The sequence below is a fragment of the Spermophilus citellus genome (assembly GCF_964194105.1).
Source record: "Spermophilus citellus genome assembly, chromosome: 17".
NCBI lineage: Eukaryota > Metazoa > Chordata > Mammalia > Rodentia > Sciuridae > Spermophilus > Spermophilus citellus.
Genome location: NC_138199.1, coordinates 73,943,395 through 73,964,656, shown reverse-complemented (window position 1 = coordinate 73,964,656; position 21,262 = coordinate 73,943,395). Strand labels below are relative to the sequence as shown.

Here is a 21,262-nt window from a genome sequence, read left to right as displayed (position 1 = left end):
CATGAGGCGCCAGGATCCAAATCCACGTGTCTGGTGGTCCTACCAAAGGGAGGCCAGCAGGTGCTTCCCGGCTGCCTTCCAATCGCCTCTGGCATCAAGAAGCCTGGAGCCAGAGCCAGGGTCTCCCAGCGCGCAGTGCGCAGCCAAACCACAGGAGGCGACGTGTCCCTTCACCCCAACTGCCCACGGCACAAGGCTCTCCAGCTCTTGTCCAGGAGGGGGAAGAGCCCTGTGTGACCCAGCTGGGTGGGTCCGCGGTGAGGGGGGTGTCAGTTGTTCATGTCCCGGAGGCAGAGGGCAGCCCTGGAGGGGAGCGCGCGACTCAGCGCCCGTGGCGACATTCCAGCCTCCCCGGACCAGCACCGTAGCCCAGTCCCCAAGAGTGCAGCGACCTCCTCCGGAGGCCTGGCTGGGGAACAGGGGAGCTTCGGGGCGGGGAGGCGCGACGGCCGCACCGGGTGGGCAGGGCGGGGAGAGGCGGGGCGGTCGCCTCCGCGAGTCCGGCCCGGCCCACCCCGGCCTCTCCTTTGGGCACGGGACAGCGGCAGGCCGGAGCGCGGAGGGCCGAGGACTCGGCGCCCACCAGGCGGGGCTGCATGAGGCCCCCGCGCGGCCAGCCCTTCTGGCTGCTGCTCCTGCTCGCAGCCGCCTGCGCGGGGATCCTCCTCGTCCTGTACTCCTCGCCGGTGGAGCGGTTCCCGGGGTCCCAGTCCCGAGCCAGGTAGGGCTGCCGGCTGACCCAGGGGCGCAGGGGGCGAGCAGGGAGCGGGAGGGCGCCCCGCACAGGGCTCTCCGGCCGCCCGCAGCCTTCAACCCGTCCTCCGCGTCTACCCCGCGGGGTGGCTCACGGCGGGGGCTCCGCCTCGCCCCTTTGTCCCCAGAGCCTCCATCCAGAGCTAACCTCGCGCTGCCTCGACCCCGCGGCCTCTGCCGGGGTCTGAAAGTCACGGACGACCGTTCCTGCACTCTGGGTTGATTCCCTCTGTGCCCGATTTAAAACACTTTATTGTCTAAATTTGGCTGAAACACCCGAGTCTGAGAAAAAGAGTTTCTTGTGTGCAGGCAACTCTACGAAACGTCACCCATTTTCAGACTCCACTTTTGAGGCCGGAACCCAGGTCTCCTGGCTTCCACCTTTGCCGGGATCCTCAGGCAGGTCGACTGTTGGTTCTCGTCTCTGCTCTGCTGGCGCCAGGCGCCCCTCCCTCCCGGCCTGGCTGCGCGGCTGTTTATTTCTGGATAAGCGGCACCTGGACTCCCCCGGGAACAAGGGCCGCTTCTGGGTTCATCTGAATCCCCACCTGCGCCTCCTCCTGCGCGGGTCCCCCTCCTGCTTGCCCAGGCACCTTTCATTTCATTTGCGCCCCACGATGAGAAACCTGAGAGTCTGCCATTAGCAGGACCGGGTTCCAGTTACTAGAGAAGTCTCAAAAGGATTTAGTTTTACTTCTGGTGGGCAGACCAAGCCGCAGTGGAGTCTGGGTTTGGGAGGCCAAAGAGCACCGGAGCCTCACCTAGAGGCCTTGGCAGGCTTTCCATTCCAGTGCATCACTCCTCAGCACACCTTGCTGCAGGCACAGTGAGATGGAAACAAAATATCTGCTTCCAGGGGACAAGGTCAAAGGACACATCCAAGTTCCAAATAATATGAAGCACACTTGCGAATTATTAGGAGTCCACCCCTCTTAGATGGAAGGGTGTTCTAGTGGGACCTGAGGTCACTAACATCCTTTAAAAGCACCCAATATATCTTTAAATATGAGTTTTATTGTATCTCCATTATGCTTCAATAAAGCCCCTTTTAAATTTTTTGTTTTAAGATCATTCTCCTTGCCAAGCACTGCCGTGCAGGCTTGTAATCCCAAGGCTCCAGAGGCTGAGGCAGGAGGATCACAATTTTGAGGCCAGCCTGGGCAACTTAGTGACACCCTGTCTCAAAATAAAAATAAAAAGGGCTGGTGGCAAAGCTCCACTGAGTCCAACCCCCAGCACTGCCAGCGCGCACACACACACACACACACACACACACACACATTCTTCTTTTCAAAATCTAAAATCTAGTATGACTCAAAAACCTGCCCATTCTTTGCTTCTTGGTGATGGATGTGTTGTAACAAATCCCAGGGGACTGGTCAGGACTCATTCTCATGGAGGTGGTGGATATTTTAGCTCAATGGGGAAGCAGCATGGGAGGGGGACAGCCAGTGAGCTGTGTGACCTTCTGCAACTAGGACTGCAGGGGGGACTTTCCTGGCTACAGGGGACAGTCCAGGAAGATTGACTGGGACAGGGTCTCTGGAATGAAGGAGGGAGCTCTGAGTGCATCTTGAGAGGAATGCAGCTGGGAAGAATCTAGTTCAGTGGTTCCCAGGCATGAGGAGGATTTCTAGGCCTGTTTTATTTTTATTTATATATATATATATATATATATATTTATGAAGGAGGGGGTGAGGATCTACATAGGATTTCCAGTTACCATCTATTGTCAACATTATTTTGCAAAAGAAAGGACATTTTAGGGCCCCCGATTAGTAATAATATGATCTAAGTTGAGTAAATTTAGTTTTTTGAAAAACAGGCTACAATGAGCCAGGTGCAGTGGCACATGCCTGTAATCCCAGCAGCTGAGAAGGCTGAGGCAGGAGGATTGCAAGTTCAAAGCCAGCCTCAGCAATTTAGCCAGACCTATCTCAAAATAAAAACAAAAAGGACTTGGGGTGTGGTTCAGTGGTTAAGCACCCCGGGGGTTCAATCTCTGGTACAAAACAACAACAACAATAACAAAAACCCATTGACCTTATTTCTTCTTCAGCTGGTAAAACTTCCCAGAGGGGCATGAGTGGCTTGTCCCCTTTCCCTTTCCCTTTCCCTTCCAGGCAGCCCAGGCAGGCAGCTGGAAGCACTTGGATTCCTGAGGGGGAGGAGTAGAACAGAGGCTGGGAGAGTTCAGGGCAGCAAAACTGAATGGAGGTGGGGGATCCCCATGTTCACCAATACCCCCACCCTAGCACCTCTCTCCCACCTGTCTCAAGTCTGCCCTGTTCAGCAGTATCTCCATCTGGTTCTCAAAACTGGAGGCACATTAGAGTCACCTGGAATGTGGGTGCAATCAATCAGATCAGAATTTGGGGACTGGGCTCCCTAGGCAGCCTGGGTTGAGCACTGTATCCTGGCCCTTTCTCAAAGGGGTCACCCTGTTCATGTGGCTGAACAGGGGACCAGTTCCAGGGGGAAAAGGGACAGTAGAGGGAGGAATCATCTCTGCTTTTTCTGAGCTGTCACTCAAGGGTCTTTCAGGAAACCTGGGAAACCAAAGGGAGGCAGATCCCAGATTCCGGAGTGGTCGGCTGTCTCAGCACTTACAAGAGGTTTTTCGATTTTCCCCTTGCACACTGCCAATCCCAAGTCCTCTGCCACCTGCTCTTTTCTGGTTGCTGGGGGTGGGGGTAGCATGACCACCCTTTTGAATGGGCTTATGGTGGACCCTATACCTTCCTTCCAGTTTTCCCTCTGCCCTGCTATGGGGGCCACCTCATGCCTGGGAATTGGGAGTAACATCAGCTCCTTTCCTCTCTCCAGAAGGGATACTAAGAGAGAGGCTGGCACAAGGTCCTTTAGGTAACAATGGCTGGTATTTAGAAGGCATTTTTCATATGTGATAACCTAGACTTTCTTTGGACCCAACAATCAGATGAGCTCAACGTGATCGTCCTTGTTGCACAGATATGAAGACAGGTTCCAAGACGTTCAGTCACTGCCTGAGACTGCAAGTGATAGAGCAGGATACAACCTGGGGGTCAGGCTTCTGAGTCAGGCACTTCACCAGGACAGTGCTACAGAAGGTTGAAGGGATCCCAACATCTTAGACCCCTCAGATGGTCACAATTCCAGAGACAATCTTTCCTATTTTATATTTTCATACTTTAACCACCATCTCACTGTTCCTATAGACCCCACATTTTTGCCATTCACTGAGGGACCTAATTTCTGGGTTTATGTAGCTAGGCAGAACACAATCAAGTGACAGTATTTTGTGTGCCTAAAGAGGGAGTTATGAGCAAGAATGAGAGTGTGGGAGAAGGGTGAAAAGAATATACTTTTTGGACCCTGACACTCTGTCAGGAATCCATCTGGAAGCTTTCAAGGGGTAGGTCAGATCTGATGCCATGGCTGACCTGGGCCTCTGCTTTACTTCTGCCCTCTCCCACAGGGACATCCTGCCTCACCAAGCATTCTTCCAATCCAAGGCAAGGCGTTCTGGGAACACAAAGGTACAGTGATCACCCCACCCCCACCCCGGGGGCACTTTTAAGCATTCTCAGGTTCTCAGGGAGGAGGGGAAAGAAGAACAAACTAGAACATTCTCAGGAGATTCCTGGGCCTGGCTCTCTGGCTCTCCACCAGCACAAAGCTGAGCATCCACCCATTGGGGTGTCTGTAACCTAACCAGTAGGGTGTCCTGTACCCCAGCAACAGAAAAGGGTGAATAAATAAGCACGCTTGGGGTGTATCCAGATGAAAAGTTCTTAGGAATCTTAAAATGTCACCATAAAACTTCAGGTGGATTTTACTCTGATCCTGGAAATACCTACTGACTTTAAGTCACATTTAAACTACTCACCATGGAGTCGACTCCAAGCTCTGAGAAGATGTTCATGCTTGGTAGAGGATCTGAGAACTTAGAGGGCCCTGCTCCATAGTCCTAAGTAATGGCCACCATGGACCACAGGTCCCCATGTGCTGCTTGGCATGTTACCTGCCTCCTCTGACTTAAACCTCTCAGCAACCCTGGAAGGTAACTCTCCCAGGTGAGCAAACTGTGGCACAGAGAAGTTAAGTGGCTTGCTCAGGATCCCTCAGGGGGCAAGAGGTGGTACTGGGACCGAGTCCAGATCTGACCCCAGAAGCTGGCCCTGTTCCACCCTGCCACTAGGGCTGGTTGTGGCAGTTGAGCTGGGAGGTTTCTATCTGTGAAGTTCTCAGTGGTAGAGTGCTCACCTAGCATGAGTGAGGCACTGTAAAGTTGTTTTCAGTGCCCGGGAGACTGATTGAGGCCACAGGGAAAGAGACTTCCCTGCATACAAGAGGTAAGTGACAGCCAAGATGTTCACAGACAGAGCAAGTGGTCCTGGGCAGCTGATTGGGAGGGGGGGCATTAAGAACAGAGGCCAACGGCTATGTGACCATCAAGTGAAGAGAGACCCTACATATTGTATGAGTACTTGAACTAGGTTGTCTTTAAATTTTCCAAAGTCCTTTCTACCTGGAATTACATGATGCTAATTAATGTCCCCACCTGGTTTAAAACAAAGGATTTGAGGTGGTTTCTGAATACATATAACAAGGTGTTCCAGAAAAAAATGGGTCCTACTGTTTGAGGACCCCAAAGGGCCATGAAACCAAAAAGAGGCAGACAGATCCAGGATTCCACAGAATGCAGTTTATCAGGGTGTGGTCCTGTGCAGCAGCAAGACCTGCATATGACCCTGAAATTTGGGTCCAGAAAGACAGGAATATTTCTGGGTTAGACCAAAAGTGACTTTATCCAGCTGGAACGGATCTGGTTTATCTTGAGATAATTTCAAATAGTCAAGTGCATCCCTGGAGCCAGGGTCCATGTTATAAAGCTCCACATACAATTCCAGTGTGATTATCTACTTAGGGTCTGCTGGGAAATAATGCAGGAAAAACTGGGGTTATTCAGGGACAATAATGGCAGTTCCATCCCAAGATGGCTGCAGTCATGGCAAGCTGAATCCATGCCCGAGACAAAAACAAAATCGAATAAAATGAGGAGAAGCCCAAAGGAAAAGTAAATGTAGAAAAATAAGGCAATGCTACAAGGTGGGAGAGACAGGCCAGGTACCTGGCTCTGAGCTTTCTGGTGGCCAGAGCTAAGAAGACTTTGCCACCACGTCCGTGGGGTAAAAGTGAGCCAGCTACCCAAGGGAACCCAGGCTTTGCTGATGTAGAGACCCGAAAACTCTCCTCTGGGGCTGTAAAGAGGGCCCCTATGAAACAAAGGGTGGCACACCCCTGCAATCCCAGGAGCTTGGAAGGCTGAGGCAACAGGATTATAAATTTGAGTCCAAACTGGGCAACCTTGTGAGACCTTGTCTCAAAAAAGCAGAGATGTGGTGAGGCTGGTGTAGCTCATGGTAGAGCATCCCTGGGTTCAACCCCCAGTGCCACAAAAAAGAGAGGCCCCCCAAAACACCTTTATGACAAATTAAATTGTGAAATTATTATAGTCAGTTCTGCTATAATGCTTCTTTGAAAATGTGAAGTTGTGTCAACAAGATGGATATGTTAGCTATTGTGGTAATGCACTCGTAGAATCCCAGTGACTTGGGAGGCTGAAGTAGGAGGAATGCCGGTTCCAGGCCAGCCTCAGCAATTTAGCAAATCCCTAATGAGATCCTGTCTCCAAAAAAAAAAAAAAAAAAAAAAAGAAAAAGAAAAAGAAAGAAAGAAAGAAAGAAAGAAAGAGTGCTGAGGATGTGGTTCAATGGTAAAGTACTGCTGGGTTCAATACCTGGTACAAAAAAAAAAAAAGAAAAGAAAAGAAAAAAAGAAAAAGAAAAAAGAAAGGATTGGATTGCATATAGACAACAACTTGAGCATCACACAAATTTTGCATTTGCTTATGAGTAATTTTGCCAGTCAGAAATCTAAGTGGAGTAGAAAATCACACCCAACTGAACCAGGCCACACAAAGACACACAAAAAGTGCACCCCCACTCACCCTTGAGCTATCTGTCAGCTTCCTGTCATGTGTTATGGGCTGACCCCACACACGGTATTACAACTTCCCTTCCAATTTCATATAACCCTCCCCTCCATTTCACACCCACAAGCTGCTACCCTTCGGACACCACTTCCACAAGCAAACCTCAAGTCTGTTTCAAGGAAAAGTGCCATTTTGGGTTCGCAGTTATGTGTCACTCAACAATGCAGACTCCTGTCTTTCTCAGGTCCCTGTCTTTGGTTTCATGTCACTGGCGTGTCCAAGTATTGGGCTGCTCACTCCATCTCCCCAAGCACTGTGGTTCAGTTGCACAGTTTCGTAAGACGTGGTTAAGCGTCTGTTGGTCAGGCGTTCATGGGGTAGTGGTGGCGGTGACAGTGCAGCTACCTCCTGCTGTCCTCCCGTCATGGAGCCCCATTCAGCAGCCCAGCCCAGCCACAGCTCCTGGATCCCAATGCTATGGACAGGCATCCACACTCTCCCTTAGAGGTGTTGTGTTCATTTCCTGTCACTGCCGGGGACAAATGACAACAGACTGGGTGGCTTCAAACAACAGAAATTGATTCTCCAAGAGTTCTGGAGGCCAGAAATCCAAATCAAAGTCTTAGCAGGGCCATGCTACCCCGAAGGCTCCAAGGCAAGCTTCCGGGCTCTCCCCCTCTGGTGGTCCGGGAGCTGCACCTTCCACCTGCCTGTCATGACATGTTGTTCACGTGTCTTCACAGGCCTCCTTATGAGGAGGCTCATTGTTGGATTCAGAGCCCAACAAATCACATATTGGCCTCAGTTTTGTTTTTGGTTTTGTTTTTGTTTTTTGCGGGGGTGGGGATGGTCCTGGGGATTGAACTCTGGGCCTAAAGCACATTAGGCAAATGCTCTACCCCTGAACAACATCCCCAGCCCTAGATGGCGTCATCTTTAATGACACCTTTGATTACCTAGTTCCAAATAAGGGCACATATTAAGGTTCTAGATGGACATGAACTGTGTGTGGGGGGGGTGTAAATGAGTGGAACATAAACACCAATGGGAAGAAAGGTAATTACAAATCTTCCCTTTCACACAAGAGTCCTACAGGGAGTCCTGCCAGAGACAGCATTTGGACCAGGCTGATGGATTCCAAAGCCGGGGCCCAACTCCTCCACTGAAGGGGCAGGTCATACTGTCAGGGCACTGGAAAGTGCCCAATGTTTGCCCAGGTCTGAGGCGAAGGAGTGGGAGGCCAGACCCGTCAGAGCATAGAGATGTGGTGTCTGGGAGAGGAAGGGGTGGCAGGCTAAATCCAGAATTTTCTCTGACCCTCACCAGGCGGCTGGACCAGAGGCCATTTCAGTTAGCAGATCCGGGTGGCCCCAGTCTGGGGCTCTCCTGGAGGCCACCCACCCACCCAGGCCCCTTCCTCATGGGGCTCAGCCTTCTTATCTTCTCACCCACAGAGCCGGCCCTGCCCACACCCGCTTGACCTGGCCATTCTGAGGCACCAACGCTTCCGGAAACTGTTTGATCTCTCCACTCCAGTGCTGCTGTGGGGGGGCCTCTTCACCCCAGAGCTCTGGGACAACCTGAGACAGCAGAAGGGCCCCTATGGCTGGCAGGGACTCTCACACCAAAGTACCTGCTACCTACCCCCTGCCTCTTCCCTGCCGCCCCTTCTTCCTCCTGCTGGCCCTGGAGTGGGCCAGGCCCCACTCTCTCAGTGATCTGAGTTCTCCCCCGAGACCCCCAGCTGTGTGACACCGACCTCATCTCCTTCCTTCATCCAAGCACCCAGGGCTCAGCAGAGGGCTGGAGAGCCCCTGCCTGGCAGTCCTCGCCACCCTGGGGTCTCCCTGGCATGAAGTATTCGGGTCCAACAGGGGTTGAGGACAGAGGCCAAAGGAGCCCCATCAGCCCACTCATGGTTGCTGCTCAGAAATCCCTTCCCTCAGGCCCCGAGCCCCTCCACATCAGAGCTGCCCCGAGTCCACTTCAGATTCACTTGTTCAGACTGCACAGAGCCTCGAGAGGATGGGTGATTCAAGTTCTTGAGGCCACTGAAGGCCCAGTAGAGCCCCCTTCCCTTCACCCTTCTCTTAGTTCTCTCCCTCACTGACCCCCCCCATTCTCTGCCCACCCTTTGTGCCTCTGGGGAGCAAGGCCAGGAGAGGCCCCCATGACTCCATGGCTCCCCCTTGTCTTCATGCACAGCCATCGCCTCTACCCTGAGCCTTCTGAACAGCTCAGAGAATGAAAGACTGTTTGCCGCCTCGGGGGGCCCCTCCCCAGACTGCATTCGCTGTGCCGTGGTGGGTAATGGAGGCATTCTGAACGGGTCCCGTCAGGGTCTGCAAATTGATGCCCATGACTACGTGTTCAGGTATGAGGGCAGGGGCCTGGAAGGGCTGGGACAGCAGAGCTGGGTGGAGAGCCAAGGCAGCACCCCCCCCTCCCGAGACAGCTCAGCAGTGATGATGGGTAGACAGGCACAGACTCCACAGACCTGAAGACAGAGCGTGGGTACGCTGTCCAGGAGGACCTGGGAGCAAGGGGCCACCAGCAAGTGTGCCCGCTCCCAGGACCCCTGCACACAGGTGTTGCCCTGGGCAAAGGGAGTGTCTACACAGAAGTAGGGGGAGAGGATAGGCGAGGCAGAGCTGGAAGGAAAGCAGATAGCATGGTGTGACCACGATGACACTGATGTCCTCCATTCTGGCCAGACTCAATGGAGCAGTGATCAAAGGCTTTGAGCAAGATGTGGGCACCAAGACTTCCTTCTATGGTTTCACTGTGAACACCATGAAGAACTCCCTCATCTCCTACCAGAATCTGGGCTTCACTTCTGTGCCACAAGGACAGGTGAGGCCTCTGATGGCCATGCCATGAGATGAACAGTGGGTGCCATGTTCCTGGGCCTGTTGGTGGGATGGGACTAAGGACTTTCAGACCCCAGTCCAGTGGCTGGAGAGGTAGTGCCAGGATCTTGGCTGCCCAAGGTGTAACCATTAAAGGTCCAGGCAGATCTGGTCAGAGACTCCTGTTCTTTTAGGTAGCTGGCTCAGACTAATATTTACTGAAGGCTGATGATGTGCCAGGCAGTTGACAGATACCACATCAACTTTTACACTGCCTCACTTTACTGTTGAGAAAATTGAGACTTGGTTTCCTTTCATTCAACAAGTGGGCAGTAGGCCAGAATTCAAATCCAGACTGCCCACCCCAGAACTCATATCTTCTGGGGGGATCACCATGTCATGGCGCGGTCCAGTAGAAGAGTATCTATTGAACACCTCTTTGGCGCCCAGGACATAGACACAGACATCATTGCAGCCTCAAGTGGGATCATCATACCTATTTCCAAATGGCAAAACTCAGACTCTGAGTTTCAGGAACATGTCCACTGTCACCCAGCTAGAATTATCAAAACATAGGCCTCTTGGACTACAGGACTAGGATTGTTTCCACGTCCCCATAGGACCCACCAAAAGAATGACAATGTGACCTCTCAAATTCTCACAACAGCTCTGTGTAGGAAACCGAGGTTCAAAGAGACCAAGAAACATGCCCCAGGTCACAGGTCACAGCTAGTGACAGCATCCAGATTGTCTCAGCCACACTCAGGTGTCCTGACTTTATGCGTCCTGCCTCAGACAATCTGGGTGCCACATGCAGATCCCAGGAAAGAGGTTCTGTATTGCAGAAGCTGGTCACTGGGTGAAGGGCAACAGGGAAATCCCAAGAAATCAACAATCCTCAGACATTGAATATGACTCAGAGTTGAGGAACTGCGTTGACTACCTGCTGGACACCCACGTGACCCTATTGGTCTCTTACTGGCTCCAGGGGCAGTTTCTCTGAAACTGGTTTCCAGAACCTTCTCTGACTAAAGCATTCAGGAGGGTCCTACCCATACTATGTATGCACTGAATTCCCCTAATAGAACCTTTCATTGCTAATAATAGAAAAAATGAGGCAGATTTCTGGTATGGCCATAATACCTGCATCAGTTATTTATTGCTGTAAAATGAATGACACCAACACCTTAAACAACATTTATTATCTCACTGTTTCAATGGGTGGGGAATCTGAGAGTGGCTTATTAGAGCAGTTCTGGTTCAGTCTTCCAGGCAATGGGTTGTTGTCATCTTATGGCTTGACTGGGGCTGGAGTCAGGATGGTTCTTCCCTCAAAGGTCCTTGAGACTTGCACCCCTCTATAAGCCACTCAAGAGTTCCCATGACCTAACAGCTAATTTCACTCAGAGTGTCATCTAAAAGAGAGCAAGGAGCCCCAGCACCTTTATGACCTAGTCTTCAAAGTCACATATTATCATATTCCACTTTCCATTTAACAGAAAAATTCTGTGCACTAGTCCCTAAGTCCAGCCCATACTCCAGGGAGCTGGGTGCAGAGGTGCACACCCACAATCCCAGCTACTTGGGAGGCTGAGGCAGAAGGACAGCAAATTTGAGCCAGCCTGAGCAACATAGACTGTCTCAAAATAAAATTTAACAAGAGCTGGGAGTATAGCTCAGTGGTATTGCAAAAAAAAAAAAAAGTGTTTGGGGACAACAATTAGTCTTCACCCTTCTAGGGAAGGGTATCAAAGACCTGAACCTACATTGAAACAACCACAGTACCTCAGAGTAAGAAGAAAGGTCTGTTAGGAAACTCCTCAGTCAGCTCTGGTGGCAAGACTGTGTGGAGGGCAGTTTGGAGGGCAGTTCACTCCAAGCAGAAGCTGAATGTGGCCTTATCCCTGTTGCCCTAACAGGACCTGCGTTATATCTTCATCCCCTCAAGCATCCGTGACTACCTGATGCTGAGATCAGCCATCCTGGGTGTGTCTGTCCCAGAGGGCCCTGACAAAGGGGACAGGTGAGCATCCACATGGTAGTGGCGTGAGGCTGTGGTGTAGGGGGCGGGTAATGCTGAGTGGTCACTCCATGTTTCTGGGGCCACAGTGGAGCCGGTCACTGGGTGAAGGGCAACAGGGAAATCCCAAGAACTCAACAATCCTCAGACATTGAATGTGATTCAGTGCTGAGGAACTGTGCTGACTACCTGCAGGACACCCAGGTGACCCTATTGGTCTCCTACTGGCTCCAGGGGCAGTTTCTCTGAATGGAGAGAGCAGGCCTGGCTCCTTGCTTCAGGCCATGGTCTCTATCACCAGTCCAGCTGTCAGCTGCTCAAGGCCACAGGCCACAGTGGCAGAGGCCTTTCCTCAGCTGGTTCTGATGACCCGTTGAGAACACTGTTCTGAAGACTAGGTAGGGGCCATCCTGGTGGGTGGGCACCCTCCCAAGAAGCCCAGAGCACAGGCTCCTCAGGCAGTGTCCTGACAGGTGACAAGGCGGGACACACTGTCTTCCCTCTCCCACCTTCCAAGGCAGTGGGCTGCGCCCAGCTCTTGTGGACCGTGTCCTGGCCTGGGTCAACACCTGCTCCCAGCACTGCCCAGTGTCTTCTCCCTGAAATCAGTTGCTTAGAAACCTGTGCTACCACTGAGACATGAGCAGTCCCCTCTCACAGTGCCCTCTGGACATTTCACCCACTCCCCAAAGAGCACATTTTGAGGGGCCTTTATGGGTCAAATCACAAGGGCCAGTCTGGCATCTGTCGGGGTCCTGTGTCCAGGCCCTCCCCCACCCCCTTGTGTTACCCAACAATTGCTCCCCCTGTTGCTATTGGCCACCAGGATGGGCTCTGTGACACCAACAGGACTGGGCTCTTTGGGGGGGGGCTGCCCCAGGGACATCAGGTGGACATAAGCCTCCCCAACACCAATGAGCTCCCCCTCCCACACCCCCAATCCATCCCCAACCCAATCCCCCTCCCAGTCCCGCTCCAACCACATTGTCCTCCCTTCCAGTCAGCAGCCCTACCCCAGCCCGGCAGGCTCACTCCCTCCTGCCTCCCCCACCCGGGGGTCTTCCTCCCGCCCACCCTCTCACCCTGCCACCCCAAACACCTCTCAGCCCTCTTCCCGGACTTCCTCCCTGACCCCGAGTCCTCACATCCAACATGCGGTCCGGACTCCACCGGCCTCCAAATCCCCCTCCCTGTCTGGCTTTAAGTCCCTCTCTAGAAACCCTTCCCTGACCCCCTCGGCGCCGCTGGGCAAGTCCCCCTACCAAAGCCCGGTCCCCTCGTCCTCCTACATCGGGCCCTCGGCCCGGAGCATCCCGTCCTGCATCGCTCCCTACGTGCCCCGCTTCCTCAACGAGGCCCCCTTCTTCCAGCCGCCGACATCACCGCTGCCCCAAAACCAGTGCTTCCCCTGCACCTTTCCCTGCACCAAGACCAGGGAGCCCCCGCCCAGGCCCGACTCCTTCTACCTGCCGCTGCTGCCGCCGCCCCCGCTCCCGCCGCAGACCACCTGCACCTACCCCACGCCGCCCTCGCTCTTCATCCCGCCCAGCTCGCTCTCCTACTCCCCGCCCACCGAGGTGCTGCTGAGAGGGAAGCCGCACGTGGTGCCCACGGTGCTGCCCGCCACCTTCTACACCCCCTTCTCGCGCTACTACTCGCAGCCCCGGCCCTACTACCGCACCCAACGCCGGAACCTCAGCTCCGCCTTCTTCCCCTCGCTCTCCCCCTTGCCCTTCGACGGTTCCGGGCGCTCTGTCCACTTCTATCGTGGGTCCTAGGCCTCACACCTATTTTGGACCGGAAGCCTCTGCCAGTAAATTCAAACTCCTGCACCCAGAATTCATCAGCTACCTGACAAAGAGGTACGGGGAAGGGGTGACGGGCGGAACACCAGCTCCATTTCCTCGCCCACACCTACCACGGGTGAGGGGTCCACGCAGTCGGTGCTCCCCAACTCCCCCGCAGAGTGCTGAGGGCCCCGCAGTGCCAAGCACTTTGGCCACGGCATCTAGTCCTTTGCTTGCTACCTTGATGGAGCAGTCAGTCGACAGGCAATGGCAGAAAACTCAGGATAAGCCCAGGAAGTTTATTTCCCAGGGACCCTCACACAAAGGCACAGGCCCCATACCAAGGAGTCAGCTGTGCAGAGGTAGGGGGTATTAGAATCAGTGTCATCACTTCTAGCCCCAAACCCAGCCAGCTGAAAGCCACCACTGGAGGAATCTGGGGAAGAAAGGGCCTGATCTCCTTCTCTCCCTCTCTCCTCCCAGTGGTTCTCAACAGAGGGTGGGGTAGGGGGTGAGTACTTGGTCCTGTCTGAAGACATTTTTGTCTATCACAGGAGGGGGGTCAGGTGAGTGCCATTAGTGGGTAGAGGCCAGGGCTGCTGCTGAACAGGAGGTGCACAGAATGGCCCCTGCAACAAGAACTACCCAGCCAGGCAGGCTGGGGCACTGCCTGTGATCCCAGCGTCTCCCAAGGCTGAGGGAGGGTGAAGCAGGAGGATCGCAAGTTCAGTGAGCCTTAGCAACTCCTCAAAATAAAATAAAAGGCTGGGTGCAGGTAGCTCAGTGATTAAGCACCCCTGGGTTCAATTCCCAGTACCCAGAGCAGGAGGTGGTGGACTATGCCATAAATGTCAATGGTGCCATAGTTGAGAAACCCTGAAGTAGCCCAGAGGCAAGCATCCCAGGACAGAGTGGAGAAGGGTAGCCAAGTGCATCTAGGGAGCCCCATAGAAACCACAGCAGTTATATGCCCATTCTGCAGGTCACATGAGTGTGGGCACCGTCACACCAGTGAGTCCAGACCCAGGATCTGAGCTCCCTCCTCACTCATTCCTGAGTGATCAAGATGTGCGGGTAGAGAAAGGGCTCAGACTAAATGAATAGGCTGCTTATGCCCTAGGCTTTGTGGTTACCTAACAATAGGAGCGGAAATAAGGTGTTGCCAGTGGAGAAAGGCGGAAAGATCCTACCTGGGTTTCCTTTCTCATCTTCCCAACTCCTGCCATGAGATCCTTGAATTTTGGAATTTACTTGGCTTTTTCCCCAAATGGGGAACTGATTGGGTAGAAGGACCATATGTTGTTTACTTGTTTGAATGGGTAGCTGTGCAGTATAGTTAGTGGTGCAATCTGAAGCTAACAGACAACAGTTGAATGTTTCTCGGGTTTTAATACCTTTTTGTTTGCAGGTTTTTGAAATCAAAATTGATTAACACAAACTTCGGAGACCTATATATGCCCAGTACTGGGGCCCTCATGCTGCTGACAGCTTTGCATACTTGTGACCAGGTAAGGAGCCTGAGGCCACAGAGCAGAGATTTGAGCAGAACTCAGTATTGACTCCCAATAGTCCTTCCCTGAGACCTGGCCACCTAGATAGGGACTCTAGGCCGCCATCCCACAGTGAAAGGATTCCCCAGTGCAGGAGTGGCACTATCAACCTGCTTGCACACCTGCTCCCCAGGGTCCTCCCCAGGAAGGGCCTGAGCCAGCTTTGCCTTGAACCGTGCAGCCACCTGCCCCAGCACTTCTTTCACACTAAATCATGCTGCTCTTCTGAAAGCAGAATCTTCTCAACCAGGAGGTCCTCTTGTGGGGACATGCTGGAACTGACATGGGACAGGTGAGCAGGTTCAGTGTCCCACACATAAACATACTGAAGTCACGGAGTAAATGTTCCTGATGAGATGTCGTTCATGTGAACGGCAGAGGCTGAGCAGTTTTCGAGACCCTGGTAAAGCCAGTACAAAGGCTAGAGGCCAAACTCCACTCTGGTCCCACATATTTTCCTATTTTAATATAGAAGTCTCTAGATTGCAGTCACTATTAATTCCTGAATCAGCCTGAACTTGAAGATCATGGCTTTAGTCACACCAAAGTTTCAAACCCAGCTTTGCCTTAAGTGAGTGGAGGGAGACGTCTCCACTTCCTTGCTTGTTCAGGGGGATAACTTATCTTGAGGTCTTAATGCTGGGGTTAGAATGTGTAAGAAAAAAGTGCCCCTGTGAGCTGTATTTACCTGCATCTGCACCTATGCACCTGTGTGGGCACGGAGCAGACCTTTCTGAGTTCATACACCTCCAAGCATCAACAAATACTAACTCAATAATGGTTTTACCCAGGTCAGTGCCTATGGATTCATCACAAAGAACTACCAGAAATATTCTGACCACTATTTCGAACGAGTAAAGAAGCCACTGATATTCTATGCAAACCATGATCTGCCTCTGGAAGCCATTCTGTGGAGAGACCTACATAAGGCTGGCATCCTTTGGCTGTACCAGCGCTGACCCCAAAGCACAAAGCCTTCTGCTTCTTGCAGGGCTGTGACCCTGGTACCCACAAGTGGCCAAAAGCCCTCCCCCCTTTTTTTCAACCTTTGAGAAGGGGGTTCACTCCCCCGATCCTCTACTTCCCAACAGAAGATACTGAGGTGAACTCATGACTGTTACTAAAAGGAGGGCACCCTATCTTACCATCTAGAGGAAAACCCTCTGGGTCTTAGACATCCCAGTTTGGTTAAAGGAAAGCAGACTGCTTTGCTGGATTTATTTCAAAATTGAAGACAACATTCCCAACATCAGTGACCCTTACCAGCAAGAGCCAACAGACTTAGATCAATGATGCCATTCAGGATCCATCAGTAACCAAGATCAAGCCAGACAAGCAGGCAAACACACAATCCCAGCCCCAACTCACCCCTAATGACATGTCATCCCCAAACACCAAAGTCACTCAACTGAGGACATCTCAAGCACCTGAGACCAGGATTTTTCTGCCCCCTGATAAAGTGTAAGAGCAAAAGTAAAACTCAAGACTAGGTTAACTGCATAAATGACCATTTTGTCTTGTGCTGGGGGTTGGCAGAGAAAGTACAGAAGATGCTGGTGTTCAGCACAAAGTTTACCAGAGTCCAAGAACAGGAGATACTGGTGTTTGGTGGGGGTCAACTGCACAGAAGCCTGCCTGCCACCGCCACCAACGCTGAGGATCCTGTCACCAACAGGATGACACTACTGGTGATGAAACTTCATCCTCACATCATGGCTTCAATAAATTTGAACCTATCTAGCTCATAGGCAGTTTCATAATTTTATGGGCTTTTAAGTGATTTTAAGTCTCACCCAATGGGTAACCAAGCCCTGATACTGGACACAAACTAGTGGCTTTAGATCAGTAGGCTGCGCTGCACTTCCCAAGGTAGCCACTGCCTACACTGGCCAATCCACCAAGGCCAAGTTTCTACGGTTTTGGGAGCTTGATTTTATTCTCTCAAGAGGGATGAAGAACTCGGTCACAACACACCACACACAATAGCATTCAGTAATGCAGACATCTGATCAACACAATTGACAGGTGGGCTTTAGTTACAAGGCAGCTACCACTGCTTGGAGCCCAGGACTTGGACTAGAGGGAAACGTTTCAGTTACTGGCATCAGGACAAAGCCTCCTGGTTGGCCTTACCTCCAGGAGAGTAGTATGATACTTTGACAGAATACTTGGTCTGGAAGGAAGTCAAACGGGGGAATATATAAGGTACTCTGACAGTCACAATCCATTCTGGTGTCTTACAGTGACCTAGTGATGATCACTACCACTAATCTGATTAGCTTGGTAACCTAGCACTGCCCTGACACCCAAGGTTATAGTACTTTCCCCGTGCCCACCGACCCTCTAGATGCCAGTAGTACCTTTATCAGTGCTTTATTAGATTTAAGGTAAAAGAAAGTAATGTTTGTGGGTAGCAATACATGCAGTATATCATCACTTTAGCAGGTACAAATATAGAAAAAAAAGATCAAATTCTTATTCTGTGAAACTCCTAAGAATGTTCTCTTGAATCATAGAACAAATAATGTTCTTACTTTGTGTCTCAATCTGAAATCCACATTGCTAGTGAATAAAAAATACAACAAAACAGAACCTTTAATTGTGCTTCAAAAGTTTAAATAAAACAATGACTTCACAGGAAATCCACTGAGAAATGCTTTTTGAGGACAAGCATTGTTTCCCTTAGCTTCCTACAACAATGTATGCACATTAACAATTTCAGTTTACAATCACCGAAGTCCCATCTATACATGAGACTATACTCAGACCACCTAAACTGAAGTTCAGATATTTTTAGTTATACCCCAACTTCACAGCTGCTAAAAGTGGTGATGGTGATCTCAGTCACTCAAATTCCTTGGCTATTTTTGAGGATGAAATCCAAAAAAATTCTTATGATTCTAGTTGGGTGGGATTAACTCAGGCATTAGCAGAAGCAGGGCTGTGCAGATCCCATCTGGCACCACCGGGAGATAACCTGTAAAACAGAACAATTTCCAGTAAACAGCCAACTAAGTGCGTCACAACCAAACATTAAAAGCAAAAGGCAAACAGTCTAAGAGGATTTGTTCTAGCCATTATGTATTGGGCATACAGGAGATTCTAAAGGACTCATTTTAAGGAGCCAGTATCTAAGGAGGGTGGCCAGAAAAGACTCCCACTAAACAGCAGGGATATTTGCATCCAACTCCCTCTGAATCTCAAGGTTTACCCAGGTTGGTTGAGCCCCCTGGAAGCAGATGATAACAATGTGGATCTTCCCACCTGCTGACCCACTCCTTCACTTTGCTTTACTTGGCAGGCTGTAAGCAGCTGGGGCCAGTTTTCAGGCTTGTTAAATCTCACCCCAATCGAGACTGTCCTGGTAACTAAACAAAAATGTGACCTTAAAGATCAGCTCTCCAGTTTCAACAGAAGAGAAAATCTGGGTCCACTTCAAGCCTGGCATTTAAAAGGAAACAAAGAATCACCCCCACAGTTCCACTTTGCTTTTTTCTTGCTCATGTGCCAACCTCTGCTGCCCAAGCAGTGGCCCAGTGCCAGCCATGCCATCCAGACAGAATCTCAGCTACAGGAAGAAGGGCTCCCTGGTGGTGTTAACAAAGCACAGGAAACCAACAGTTCTGCCAGGGCCATGGCACTCTTCTTTCCTAAATGTCAGGACACTGCTACAGAGGCAAGGTCAGTAATTAAGCATTCTCACTGCCACAAGCTGGCATATATTTTACATTCCAGTTTCAAAGGGCACATTCATTTCCTTGAAATATGTGGTAGGCACTCTTCTCCTTCACAGTAAGTCCTTGCCCATTTCTGTAGTCTCACAGAGCCTGTGCCTTCAGAACTATCACTGAAAGGGACAGACATTAACAGGGCAACTAGACCTTTAGTCTGAACATCTGATCTGTAGACTGGAGTCTCAGCAGGGCACACACAACACCCTGCACTGTCCACTTGATTTGATCCTTGTAAAGCCTGAACTACTACTGGAACATGGAGCCCCACCTTAAGCCTCAGAATAGATTATTTTCCCTCAATTGAGATTTTCAGACAGGGATAACTAACCATCATAGGCTTGTGAGGCTTCTTAGGAACACATAAGATAAACAATTTACAAACAGGAGAAGAACTGTTTTACTTGCCTTCTGGTAAAGCAGTTTACAGTTAGTAACCTCGCTGAGTAGACACCTAGCAATGAAAACAAAAGAATGTTAAAGACTCCCTGCTACTTAGCACCTTCCCAAGTCCAGGGCAGGGGAGACAAAAAGAGCTAACCCTTCACCCAAGCATGTGCAGCAGGACTTCTCTGCTTACATGAGAGATTCCACTTGAGGTTCAGGTCCATGGTGCCTGCCACAATGTGGCTGCTAGAGGGTCCTTTTCCAACTGAAGCAGAGACTGCACCTGGTGAGGAAGAGAAATTGGAAAAAATGGAAAAAAAAAAAAAAAAAAAAAGAAAAAGAAAACTACTGAAGAAGATATAAACAGAGTACCTCTAAAGTAGTTCTCTTTTTTAAAAAATATTTTTTAGGGGCTGGGGACGTGGCTCAAGCGGTAGCGCGCTCGCCTGGCATGCGTGCGGCCCGGGTTCGATCCTCAGCACCACATACCAACAAAGATGTTGTGTCCGCCGAGAACTAAAAAATAAATATTAAAAATTAAAAAAAAATATTTTTTAGTTATAGATGGATGCAATATGTTCTCTTTAAAATCATGAACTTATTCATAAGGCAAACTTGCAAAGCTGAGTTTCAGATATCCACATTCCACACAGAAAGGCCTTTCCTTGCCTTCAGACAGGGATAACTTGACATCATCATGAACTCAGCTCACCAATCTGCTAGCCCACAGTACTGCCCACCAGAGCACATGTCAATGATTTCTTATTAAGTCGTGCTTTACTTCCCTCATGAGAACTATCCATCAATTTTGTCTACTTTATTAGAGTATGCTTTCCTTCCATGGCAAAAATTTTTAGTATTTGGTGTCTGGATGCAGCCAGTGTCCCAGACCTGGCTCAATGACAACTCCCAGCCTTATAAAAAGACTTAAGCAGAGTGCTTCACAGCTGAACAAGAGGCAACATTCAATTGTCTCTCTAGGACATCAGTAAAATGCCTAGTAGGTACAGATCACTCATCCTTTCAACTAGCCTATTGAGGACCAGTTGCATAAACAGCACCTACTGCCACGAGATGACAATACTACACAAGGTCATTTCTCCTTCATCCATCTGCATGTACAAAACTATCCTGCAGAGCAAGCATGTGGCTTTCAATTTTTTAAGATAGAGGATTAGACATCTGCCCCACAAGCTACTTAAAAATAGCCATCACTATAATCTTGCTGTAATAAAATCCTTGAGCTCAAAGCAGATCAGAGCATCTAACTGTTTCTACACACCTGCTCTGGGACTGGCTACATATGACTCTTGGGACACCCTCTAGAGTCATTCTCATCCATGGCTGGTGTGGGGCCCAGAAATGTGTACATTCTAACACTATGTAGGTGGTTCTGACATACAACCAGGTTTGAAAACCATTAACCCCGTTTTAAAAGAAGCGCCATAGTGCTTTTATTTGGTATCAAGCCAAGACTGGAGCCCAGACCTCTAGTTAATCTAACAGTTTCTCAATCTTAACTCTACTGACATTTCAGGTGGAAGTTCATATAGGTGCTGTCTATGCTTTGTAGGATAGTTAGCAGCATCCACCAGACACCTGGTGCACCCTCCATCCTCAGTTGAGAGTCAAAGATACAACTAACTCAAAAAATAGTTATGGGGGGGCTGGGGATGTGGCTCAAGCGGTAGCGTGCTCACCTGGCATGCGTGCGGCCCGGGTTCGATCCTCAGCACCACATACCAACAAAGATGTTGTGTCCGCCAAGAACTAAAAAACAAATATTAAAAATTCTCTCTCTCTCCTCTCTCTCTCAAAAAAAAAAAAAATAGTTATGGGGCTGGGGTTTTGGCTCAGTGGTAGAGCGCTTGCTAGCACGTGTGAGACACTGGGTTCAATTCTCAGCACCACATATAAATAAATGAAATGGTTTTTAACTTTGGACAGAACTCCCTAAGCCTGTTTATTTACTCAGCAGCAGTTGTGTTATGGAGGGGTCTACCTCATACAGGTTGTTAATACAAATACCATTTCTGAGAATTTCAGGCAAATAATCATCATCATCATCATCATCATCAAGCAGAAAAAATTTCATACTATTTCCCTTGTCTGGGCAACTACAATCCTGGAAGACTCCCACATCCAAAAGACCAGTAAGTACTTAAAGGGGACCATAACCTGTGCAATTCTATCAAAGCTAAAATCTTA

The 21,262-nt window shown here is 50.3% G+C and overlaps 1 protein-coding gene and 1 long non-coding RNA gene across 5 annotated transcripts in view; one reads left to right on the top strand and one right to left on the bottom strand.

Annotated features, from left to right (window-relative positions):
* LOC308636602 overlaps window positions 1-21,262 on the bottom strand; it is a 60,722-nt gene that overhangs the window by 38,087 nt on the left and 1,373 nt on the right. The window contains exons 4-6 of one of the 2 annotated variants that reach the window (XR_014019449.1): window positions 19,248-19,337; window positions 19,076-19,121; window positions 17,751-17,913 (exon numbers count right to left, since the gene is read on the bottom strand). This is a non-coding gene — a long non-coding RNA (uncharacterized lncRNA). Of the gene's footprint in view, window positions 1-17,513; window positions 17,914-19,075; window positions 19,122-19,247; window positions 19,338-21,262 lie in introns of those variants that run through there. The other variant, XR_014019450.1, reaches the window with a different exon arrangement.
* Window positions 366-16,205, top strand: ST6GALNAC2 (ST6 N-acetylgalactosaminide alpha-2,6-sialyltransferase 2). 3 transcript variants are annotated; one of them, XM_081272181.1, is made up of 9 exons: window positions 366-721; window positions 4,211-4,271; window positions 8,185-8,359; window positions 8,936-9,104; window positions 9,445-9,583; window positions 11,499-11,602; window positions 13,261-13,461; window positions 14,795-14,894; window positions 15,728-16,205. In XM_081272181.1, the coding sequence occupies exons 1-9, from the start codon at window positions 597-599 to the stop codon at window positions 15,893-15,895; spliced, it is 1,242 nt and encodes a 413-aa protein (XP_081128307.1). In that variant the 5' UTR covers window positions 366-596; the 3' UTR covers window positions 15,896-16,205. The 3 variants fall into 3 exon arrangements, with proteins under 3 accessions (XP_081128307.1, XP_081128308.1, XP_081128309.1); XM_081272182.1 differs by having other exon boundaries at window positions 376-721; window positions 13,378-13,461; XM_081272183.1 differs by lacking the exon at window positions 13,261-13,461 and having other exon boundaries at window positions 377-721.

What these genes read in the sequence shown, in the direction of transcription:
- ST6GALNAC2 (XM_081272181.1), top strand. Translation starts at nt 597, where the DNA reads ATGAGGCCCCCGCGCGGCCAGCCCTTCTGGCTGCTGCTCCTGCTCGCA. An exon ending in GGCGTTCTGGGAACACAAAG is followed by an intron (nt 4,272 to 8,184) that starts GTACAGTGATCA and finishes TCTCACCCACAG; the next exon opens with AGCCGGCCCTGCCCACACCC. An exon ending in CTTTGCATACTTGTGACCAG is followed by an intron (nt 14,895 to 15,727) that starts GTAAGGAGCCTG and finishes GGTTTTACCCAG; the next exon opens with GTCAGTGCCTATGGATTCAT.